An 11,366-nucleotide genomic window follows, 5' to 3' on the forward strand; every position below is an offset into this window, starting at 1 on the left:
TCCCGACATCACGAGGAGTTCCGGAATGGTCCGGAGAATAAGATTCATATATAGGAAGTCATATTCCAAGTTTGGAAATGATCCGTGCATTTATGGCAGTGTTCGGAAGGTTCTAGAAAAGTCTAGAAGAAATCACCATGGAAAGTAGAGTCCCGGAGGGACTCCACCTTGCATGACCAGCCAACCCTAAAGGGGAGGAGTCCAAGGTGGACTCCCCTAGGGTGGCCGGTCAACCCACCTCAAGGAAAGGTGGGAGTCCCACCTTGGGTAAGACTCCCTCCTTGAGTAGGTTTCCCACATATGGGAGGTTTTAGTGTTGGGGTCTTATTCGAAGACTTAGACTAGAACTCTTGGTGCTTCCACCTATATAATGAGGGGCATAGGAGAGGGGGGCTGATCACTTCAAGCCTCAGCCTTGGCCGCACCCCTTAGAGGGCCGGCGCCCAACCCCCTCTCTCCCCAAACCCTAGCGGTCTCTCTCCTCCACCACATCCCGCACGCTTAAGCGAAGCTCCGCCGGATTTCTCCACCACCACCGACACCACACCGTCGTGCTGTCGAATTCAAGAGGAGCTACTACTTCCGCTGCCCGCTGGAACGGGGAGGTGGACGTCGTCTTCATCAACAACCGAACGTGTGACCAAGTACGGAGGTGCTTGCCCGTTCGTGGCGCCGAAGCGATCGTGATCAAGATCTTCTACGCGCTTTTGCAAGCGGCAAGTGAACGTCTACCGCAGCAACAAGAGCCTCATCTTGTAGGCTTTGGAATCTCTTCAAGGGTGAGACTCGATACCCCCTCGTTGCTACCGTCTTCTAGATTGCATCTTGGCTTGGATTGCGTGTTCGCGGTAGGAAATTTTTTGTTTTCTATGCAACGTTATCCTACACAATATGCAAGTATGTAGGAATCAATGCACAGTTCACACAAGTGTTTGCTTCTTGAGGTGGAGAGAAATAGGTGAACTGACTCAACATAGAAGTAAAAGAAAGGTCCTTCAAAGAGGAAAGCATCGATTGCTATATTTGTGCTAGAGCTTTGATTTTGAAAACATGAAACAATTTTGTCAACGGTAGTAATAAAGCATATGTATTATGTAAGTTATATCTTACAAGTTGCAAGCCTCATGCATAGTATACTAATAGTGCCCGCACCTTGTCCTAATTAGCTTGGACTACCGGGATCATCGCAATACACATGTTTTAACCAAGTGTCACAAAGGGGTACCTCCATGCCGCCTGTACAAAGGTCTAAGGAGAAAGCTCGCATTTTGGATTTCTCGCTTTTGATTATTCTCAACTTAGACATTCATACCGGGACAACATGGACAACAGATAATGGACTCCTCTTTAATGCATAAGCATGTAGCAACAATTAATGTTCTCATATGAGATTGAGGATATATGTCCAAAACTGAAACTTCCACCATGATTCATGGCTTTAGTTAGCGGCCCAATGTTCTTCTCTAACAATATACATGCTCTAACCAATAAAGTGGTAGATCTCCCTTACTTCAGTACAAGACGGACATGCATAGCAACTCACATGATATTCAACAAAGAGTAGTTGATGGCGTCCCCAGAAAACATGGTTATCGCACAACAAGCAACTTAATAAGAGATAAAGTGCATAAGTACATATTCAATACCACAATAGTTTTTAAGCTATTTGTCCCATGAGCTATATATTGCAAAGGCGAATGATGGAAATTTAAAGGTAGCACTCAAGCAATTTACTTTGGAATGACGGAGAAATACCATGTAGTAGGTAGGTATGGTGGACACAAATGGCATAGTGGTTGGCTCAAGGATTTTGAATGCATGAGAAGTATTCCCTCTCGATACAAGGTTTAGGCTAGCAAGGTTATTTGAAACAAACACAAGGATGAACCGGTGCAGCAAAACTCTTCGGCATCTCGTTAATAGGTTAGTGCCGGAAAATGCATAAATACGACATATAATGTGTATAAAACATGTAGATATCATCAATAATGTGGCATGGAACATAAGAAATTATCGATACGTCGGAGACGTATCAAGGGTCATGTTGTTCCTAACCATGTCGGCCTTCGCGTTCACCTTGTATCTAACCACTTGTCCTTCCCTCATATGGACGACCATGGTTGACTGCGCGTCATACATATATAGAGCAAAAGAGAGTTAATTAGAACCACACACACCATGCACAAACAGTACACATGCATGCATTCGCCGGAAAATTTCGGTATGACCTATCCTAAAAGTAGGACATATGGCTAGTGCAAGAATTTGCCGAAATGGAAATGAATCAACATTTCGGAAAACATCCATGCACCACACGCCGGCACAAACCAACAACACAAATAAGCTTCTTCGCAAGCAAACATTCAACCACAACACAAAGCTCAACACATATAAACATCATCGTCTCGCCACCGCAAACCGTCCGGTAGCGCGATAATCTTCACCTACAAAACATCCATACACACAAAACATGCATCCAATAGTACTCAACCTCTCACAAATCTACCAATCATGGTGGAGAGAAAACAATGGACCATGCAAAAGGGAAAGTGGAGGAGGAGGGAAAGAGAATTGTGGTTTTTAGTACCCCTCTACAAGTTGGAGTGGCTTCCCCTCACAAATATGCCCACAAAATAGGCTTAGGGCTATCAACAATGGAGGAAAGTATGACCAAAATGGAGTGGGAGAGAGGAGCAACACGAGCTGGTTGGAGGAGACAAGAATGGAAAGGGTGGTGGGTGGAGGAGAAGAGGGGGAAAGCTGCCCAAAAAGCTAGATCTACTGTGCACATTCTGTGGCGCATATGCTGATATGCGCCACAGAAACATGAACTTCTGTGGCGCATATCAGCATATGCGCCACAGAATCTTGGTGGCGTGAGCCGGGGGGTGGTCCCCGCAGGATATTCTGTGGCGCATGGAGCCATGTGCGCCACAGAAATTTAAATTTCTGTGGCGCACATTGGTCCATGCGCCACAGAAATTTAAATTTCTGTGGCGCACATTGGTCCATGCGCCACAGAATATATCCTTCGCCCATGTGCAGTGGTGGACCCCTCGTGGGCCCCACAAACTTTCTGTGGCGCACCGACCATAGTGCGCCACAGAATGTGCAATTTCTGTGGCGCATGACCTAGCACATGCGCCACAGAAACTTTCAATGTTTTGTGGCGCATGATGTTGGTGCGCCACAGAAATAATTTTGTGGCGCATGGGCAGTTTCGTGCGCCACAGTTGTTGTTTCTACCTATAATGGTTTTCCTACTAGTGGACAACGCAACACATACGCCAAAGGATTTTCAACGTTGCTTTAGGATGAACAAGGACCTGTTCATGAAGGTTGTGTTCGGCATCAGGGAGTATGACATATACTGTGGTGACCCAGCATGCCACTGCATGATGTAGTATGCAAGTTGTTGATATAGCACCAATGAAACACCGTGCCACTAGTATTACATCCCTCAGAGTGGTACACCAGAAACATATGCGAGTCCAAGGAATGACTATAAGATTACTCACGGACTCTTTTTACAAAAGATCAGCATAGCCTCCTACGCTGCAATGAGGTAAAACTGCAAATAAATTTCAGAAGAGCAACAGTAAACTAGACCTAGTACTATTCTCTACCTATAGAGCTACTTGGCTTACTAAAGAACTACTAGCTAGACTCTAGCTATTTAGGTGCTAAGGTTAGGGAAGTGTTTCCCTTTATTGCTAGTCTAGGTTTCTACCAGGGAGTAAGTAGTAGTTCACTTCGTAGACTCCTCGATCGGGTTCTTGCCTTTGTAGTAGTTGATTTCTTTATCTTCGATCTTCAAAGTAACTTCTCCTTTGATGCCTCTGGATCTAAGCAGGGGGTTTAAATAAGGGTGAGAACGAGCGAACTCAACAAGTTCATTATAGAGAAAGAGGTGTTTAATACACTAGCTACAACCATGGATCAGAAAGTCATAGGCAATTCATGCATGTGAAATGCATACGTGAACTTTACACTTTATTGCAACATATTACCACATATTTGCATCTTATATAATGTTATTCCCATGTTTTATGATGTTTTAGTGGATTTTCAAAACAATCCCCTCTCCTTCGGTTCTAATTCTGTTTGGCACAAAATGCCTCTTTTTAGTGTTTTTGACATTACAAGAGCTACGGGACTCCAAAAAGAGCAAGATCAGTGGCACGCTTCGGAAATTTTGAGACGAACAAAATGAGCCAAAATGGGCCACCAGGAGGTCAGCAGGCTAGAAAAGAGGGCAGGTGGCACACCCACACCCTTTGGGCGTGCCACCTAGGTCCTTTCCCACCTCGTTCGTCCGATTCGACTCAAATCTTTGATATGTGTTAGAGTTGACACAATTTTCTAGGCATGGTTTTAATACAATTCCATAGTTTTTTCTATTCAAGCTGTTAATAATAAGCTAGGGTTACTTATTAGTAGGCTCCCTATAATTTCAGGTGATGGATGATATCTGCTTATCATATCAGGGTTTAACTTGTAATTCTATATCTCCAAGGCTTAATCATGTAGTCAACATGATCAAATTATTTTAAATAACTTATTCCTTCAAATTCTTAGGGTTTATGATCATAACAAAGTTTTGATAATCAAGGGTTGACTTCCTAAGGTAGTATTAGTGACACATGGTTGTCATCTCCAATATCAAATATTGGCTTTATCAACTAGGGTATAGTACTTATCTTGTACTCTCTTGGATATAGGCATGGCTAAGGGTATATCCATGCCTTTACTTACAAGGAATTGACTTGAATAATATCCTAGGGTTGTAAGAAGTGATGGTATGTTCATCTGAATATAGAAATGTTCCTCTCCCTTCTCTGATTTGTGAAGGTAGATCTAGATAGACAAGAATAGAATTGTCAAGGTTTGATAAAGTACTTATGTGAATTTCCTTGACATGAGTTCTGGATTAGAGTTGAAGATATATCATGAGAATCATGGCAGAAATATTGATTTAGTAAAAGACAAGAAAAAGATAAGTCAAGAATAGTTTCTTAATTCTCTGGCTCTTTGATTTTACAATTAAACATGTATTCATATGTTGTTGTAAGGAATACCATATTCTGAGCCTTTAGAAGATCTTGTATTTGATCCTTACCTGATGTGTTCTTGTATTAGATCTAATCCCACTAGATCTAACTCTTAGTTCAAACCACCTCTACCCAAAACAAGGTTTTACCAAATGTTACATTGAAGTTTATAGCGTTTAACCTGATGGTCTACTTCAATTTCATGAACTCCAGTGAAACCTCATTCACTGTGACAAGTTTGTGTAAAAGCGTGAAAATTACCCAAAATTTCTATGAATGAATACAATGTACACACCTGTTTCCTCTCATTTGTAAGCTCAAATACTAGGATGTTAGACATACTTCATGTGCAAAAAAAAACTGCACCGGCATATGGGGATTCTCATCGATTCAGAAGTTCATGGCTGCTATCCGCTGTCTTGCATATAGAGCTCCCATGTAGCTAATGACTATCTATGCATGGCCGATTCGACATGCTTCGACACTGTCACCAGGTTTTGCAGGGCAGAGTGTTTGGGCCAAACTATTTGAGGGCACCAAAAGAAGAAGATACCACTCTCATCTTGGCACAAAATGCAGCAAGAGGTTCCTAGGATGCTCGGGTGTATCGACTGCATGCACTGGGGTTGGAAAGAATTGCCCATTTACTTAGCAAGGGTTGTACAAGGAACACTACGGAGAGTGCAGTGTCATAATTGAGGCTGTGCCTGATTATGACCTCTAAATTTGCACGCTTTCCTTGGCACGGCAGGAACTAACCACGACATCAATGTGCTACAACGCTCTCTGGCGTTCTCAAGGCTAGCCGAGGGACCCCTTCAACCAACATTGCCAACTCCAGGAAGCGCATGCCATCTTCACATTGTGGCATAGTCTACTCCCATGCTTCCAAGCTCCAACGACTCCTTGGCATGTTGATGCACAACAAGGTGTTGTGGCGAGTAGCTTTAGTTTCGAAAGCGTCGAATCCAAACTCGGCTAGACAACACGTGCTAGCGTGTGAAGTTTATTGTACCCCGTTCCAATGTCACATACATGTCAATGTGGACGTTAAGTTTACATGAATTTGCGATGCCTCAACAACATGTAATGCACTCGAAGCCGAGCCGAACTCGATAGAGGTTATCAGCTACTGCTCAGGAGAAGTGGAGATGTGGAATGAAGCAACCGCAGTTTATGCAGACTGTATTACCATGACAAGTATGATAGGGAAGGTCGAGTACAAGCATTGTTCGAGGGAGACTAATGAAGTGTCTCATTTGATTGCTAGGAATAGTTTTATTTCACATATTTCTTGTATTTGGGTCGATGAGCCCCCTAGGTTTATTACCCAAACCCTTATGGATGATGTAACTATACTTTGAGTTTGGAGCAGCAAATTTTTGACACACTCTTTTCCTTATCAGGGTACCTAAGGGGACTGGAAGATTTTTAATGAGACGGCTTGCTTGCTTAATATATTATGTTTTTACCTCAAAAAAAAAATGGATGTATGTAGACACAACCGAGACATGAGAATGGAGGGAGTACAATTTTGATCAAAAATTTCACTGTTCATGATTTCGTCCATCTTGGCAGGTAAAATTAACTCGACTAGCCATAGACATGTTACTGTATAATAAAAATAATTACTCCGTAACAACTCCGAGACACCATTTTGGATCCAACTATCCAAGGCCATCCCACACCCCTATAGGCCCTAGCCGGGTGGTTGGTTGGTGTATTTGTTGGGCACGCACGGCCAAAAGCCGTAGCCGAACCATGTGACGTGACCACGAGAGCCCGATCGGCGCACACCTCTCCGCCGCGAGGTCAAAGCAGCTCCAGCCAGGCGCGGCCGGTCCAGTGCCACCCCGCCACGTACCTCGCCGGTCCAGTGAGCACGTCCCACGCACCGGCTCCCCCTCTCCGCTTTGACCGCGCCTCGTGGCGCCGCCCGGGCCCGGCGCGTCGGCCCGCGATTGGACGGCTGCCCCCGCTGCGAGGCGAGCTTCCCGAGGGGCCGCACCCGCCCGCCCCTCCTATTTTTCTATCCCCACCCCGCCCCTCGCCCACTCCTCCCTCCCACGAACCTCCCCTACATACACCAGCGCCCGCGCACACCCCCGAGATCCGATCCCGCACCCCGGACCCCGTGAGAGAAAGCCGAGCGCCGCAGGAAAGGTATTGCGCCCCGCCCCTTTCCTCCTCCTCCCCCCTCGCTCTCCCTCAACTGAATCTCTCCTTTTCCCCGTTGCGGTTGCTGCTGGTGCGCGCCGCCGATTGCTGTTGTTGTTTCTCGTTGCGGGAATCGTCCGAGGTGAGGTTGTTTTCCGCTTGCTCTGTGGTGGTCGATTCGGATTCGTGGCAGTTTCGCGTTTATTTTGTACGGCGGGGTCGATTCTAGGATGGATCGGGCTAGATCTAGGGTTAGATTGGTGGATTAATTACGGTTCGAGGTCGGATCTGATGTTTGAGTTTAGGGTTCGAGTGAGCAGTGGTGTTTCCCGCCGGAACTGGGCTTTGCGAGGCGTCTCTCTCCCGATTTGGGGTGATTACAGCGGAGATCGAGCGGGGGATTTTAGCAGGATTTGAGATCTGCATGGATGACGGATCGCTGACATGGTAATGCGCACGTGCGGCTCTTCCCCGTAGCGCTAGGTCTGTAGATCCAGCGTCTTCTCGGTGTATGTGATCTGACTTGCGTAGATCGAACTCTAGATCTGGAGAAGGATGTATAAGTTTGTGCGTGACGTTGTTAGTTTCGACTGCTAGTCTGTTCCTTGATGTTCTGAGAAATATTGTTTTCATGATCTCAAGTTCCATCGTGTTAGATTAGATTCTGTCTAGTGGAATGCTGGCAGAAGAATAAAAGGAGCAGAATATCTAGGTGCCACCACTCTCTGAAATGATTCCTCTGGGTTCAAAAGTGCGAGTTAGTTTTTAAACTGTTATTCTCATGTTGGCTGCTTTTCAGACTATGGTATATATTCTATTGAATGATGTGCAAGTGGTAACAGCTTGAACCTTTTGATCTACCAGCGTGCAAGTCAGCAATCGTTCTAATACAGTTTTCGCAGGTACCGAGCAGGATTCTGTAACAAACGAGAGGGAGGATGTCTACCGCCGAGGCAACCCGTGAGGAGAATGTGTACATGGCCAAGCTCGCCGAGCAGGCCGAGCGTTACGAGGAGATGGTGGAGTTCATGGAGAAGGTGGCCAAGACCGCCGATGTTGGCGAGCTCACTGTTGAGGAGCGCAACCTGCTCTCCGTGGCCTACAAGAACGTGATTGGTGCCCGGAGGGCGTCCTGGAGGATCATCTCCTCCATTGAGCAGAAGGAGGAGAGCCGTGGCAACGAGGCCTATGTTGCCTCCATCAAGGAGTACCGTACCAGGATCGAGACTGAGCTGAGCAAGATCTGCGATGGCATCCTCAAGCTTCTGGATTCCCACCTCGTTCCCTCTGCCACCGCAGCTGAGTCCAAGGTCTTCTACCTCAAAATGAAGGGTGATTACCACAGGTATTTATTTTGTTGCCATGTTGAGTATTGAGGCAAGTCAGTAATTTACTGGATCTGTGTGGTTCTAATGTTTATTCTCTGTTCGGAAATACATAGGTACCTCGCTGAGTTTAAGGCAGGAGCTGAGAGGAAAGAAGCAGCCGAGAACACTCTTGTAGCATACAAGTCAGCACAGGTTGGTTTCGTTGAATGTTTGCTTATCTGATCTCATCAGTTTTGTTATCATCATTTTATCTAGAAAGATCAATACAGACATGACCTATTCTGTATATTATGTGTTGCTAATGAAAAAAGTTTATTGAGAAGTACAAACTGGATAATTATGCTATGCTGGCCATCCTTTTGTTTTTTTTATGTTGTGTTTGCTGACATATGATTACTTATTCAGGACATTGCCCTTGCTGACTTGCCTACCACTCACCCGATAAGGCTTGGACTTGCCCTTAACTTCTCTGTGTTCTACTATGAAATCCTGAACTCTCCAGACCGCGCTTGCAACCTTGCCAAGCAGGTTAGTTCTCTGTTTTATGCTTATCGTTTACTTCATTGCGAGGAATCTATTTCGCATCATTCATTAATAATTGCTATTTGAACTGGGTTTACTGAAATGCTGTTTATTGAAGTTACATGATTTTGATCGCTGGTGAAATTGATAAATGGTCATGTCTGATATTTTTCGTTCATGTTTTATGAAATTAAGAGATTATATGTGAGATCAACAGTGAACAGTGCTACTATTAACTTGATCTGTAAAGTTCTATTTTATTCATTTTCCTGACTCCCAACTATGTATGAACTAATCCAACCAATCAAAATGATTCATGCTACCAGAAGTATATTTTTAATCATAATTTGGCAGTTAGGAATAGTGGTCTCTGATGAATGTATCTGCCATCTACTATCTAAAATGAGGCTAAATCTGTGTCTGTACTTCTAATAGGCATTTGATGAAGCTATTGCTGAGCTGGACTCCCTTGGTGAGGAGTCTTACAAGGACAGCACCTTGATCATGCAGCTCCTTCGTGACAACTTGACTCTCTGGACCTCAGATAACGCGGTATTTCCCATTTTCACGTGTTCCATTTCATCATGAGTAGTGTAGAAAACCTTGTTGCTGATAATGCCAATTTGTTCTTTCCCAGGATGAGGGTGGTGATGAGATCAAGGAAGCCTCGAAGCCTGAAGGAGAGGGACACTAACTCTCCCTTGTGTCCGCACAAGTTTATTTCTGAGTCAATTTCGCAGCTACCTGTATTATTCGAATCATAAGATGTACTAGGGTCAGTTGCACTATGTGAATCATAAGCTGTAGTAGGATCGTGCTATGCGAAGCGTGTCGAGCTGAAGTACCTAGTGGACTACAGTCATGAGGGCATCATGTGGGCATCATTGCTTCAGGAACGCGTTATTAGTTCATTAGCAGATTTCAAACTATTTCCTGTATTGCAGCACATTATTAGTATTGCTGTATTAGCAATTTTCATTGGCTTGTTAATGATTGATGATGCTGGCGTCTAAACACCTCAAAAGTTTACCTATTTTTGTTTTTTTTTGTCAACTTGGTGAGATGTTCTATTGTGGTGAGCTCTGTTCTGGAACGGAGCCTCCAGCTATATACCTTCTCCAATAAAAGTACCAAACCTAAGAAAATTTGGTGGCATGGTTACTTCGTATTTTACAAAAAGAGACGTTATGTTTATAATCGTTAGTTCTGCTGAACTCAAACCCTCATTTCTGATTCCACCATCTAGCATTTTAACTATCGAGAATACGTCTGCACAATGTTTACTCTGTGCCATGTCCTTTCTAAATGCATTCGGTCTTATCTACGCATAAGTATCGTTTTATAGAAATTTGCTTGTCTATTGATTGCAAGTAGTGACATGTTTTTTGAATCATACTACCTTCATCCCAAAGTTTAAGGTTTTTTTTTTGGAAAAGTCAAAGCAAGTAAAGTTTAATTAAAATTTTAGAATAATCTATCAATAAATATGATATTTATAGATAGCGCATGAAAATATATTTCATTATCTATCTAATAATATTAATTTTGTATGATTTTTTATAAAAACTTAATCAAACTTAATATAGTTTAACTTTCCGAAAAAATATAGGCCTTAAGCCTTGGGATGGAGGTAGTAATAATTTGAAAACACCAGTTGACAATCAATTATTTCCATAGAAATTCTTCAAAAGACTGGACATATTGGAAAATTTCTTTTGCAATTAAGTTATCTAATGACTAGCATGAGCGTGCCACCGTCTCCACCTCTTCATCACCGTCCACCTCTTCATCACCGGAACTGTAAAAACTTTGCAGTAGGCAAATCAAGGACCATCACATGAGAGAAATAACCATTGACAAAGATGAGACCGTAGATGGTAAGAGCCTAATTTGAAACCACACCAATGAACATGGAAATCAATGTTTAGGTTATTTTTCACCGTCTTGTTCGAGACGGTAAGACGATGACTACATCTGAAATATCTGAATTTTGTGATCGGTAAAAAAGATAAAAACATATCATACATGCGTGCTATCTAGCTTGAGTACCGTTCATCTGAATCTTGTCTTTTTTTTCTAGCTCACAAATGCTCAATTAATGTATGAATTCTCACGAATATGTGTTCACATAATCCATGTCTTTTTCATATTTCTTGGATACAACAGAAAAATATTAATGGCACCTAGTTGTACAAAGTTTTGAGAATGGTTAAGAGGTTAGTGGTACCTCCAGTCTACCAGACAGGTTTGACACTTTAGTATCTTACTAGTACAAATGCCCGTGCGTTGCCACGGGTGCGGCTCATAA

At 43.5% G+C, this 11,366-nt stretch overlaps 1 protein-coding gene across 1 annotated transcript; it reads left to right on the forward strand.

The window, feature by feature from the left end:
* The first annotated feature begins 7,096 nt into the window (after positions 1–7,096).
* LOC124704059 (14-3-3-like protein A) lies at positions 7,097–10,074 on the forward strand. Its single transcript, XM_047236304.1, has 6 exons — positions 7,097–7,214; positions 8,111–8,553; positions 8,650–8,728; positions 8,942–9,064; positions 9,494–9,610; positions 9,696–10,074. The coding sequence occupies exons 2-6, from the start codon at positions 8,147–8,149 to the stop codon at positions 9,750–9,752; spliced, it is 783 nt and encodes a 260-aa protein (XP_047092260.1). The 5' UTR covers positions 7,097–7,214; positions 8,111–8,146; the 3' UTR covers positions 9,753–10,074.
* Positions 10,075–11,366: the final 1,292 nt, after the last annotated feature.

The sequence above is a fragment of the Lolium rigidum genome, chromosome 3, assembly GCF_022539505.1.
Source record: "Lolium rigidum isolate FL_2022 chromosome 3, APGP_CSIRO_Lrig_0.1, whole genome shotgun sequence".
Lineage (NCBI taxonomy): Eukaryota > Viridiplantae > Streptophyta > Magnoliopsida > Poales > Poaceae > Lolium > Lolium rigidum.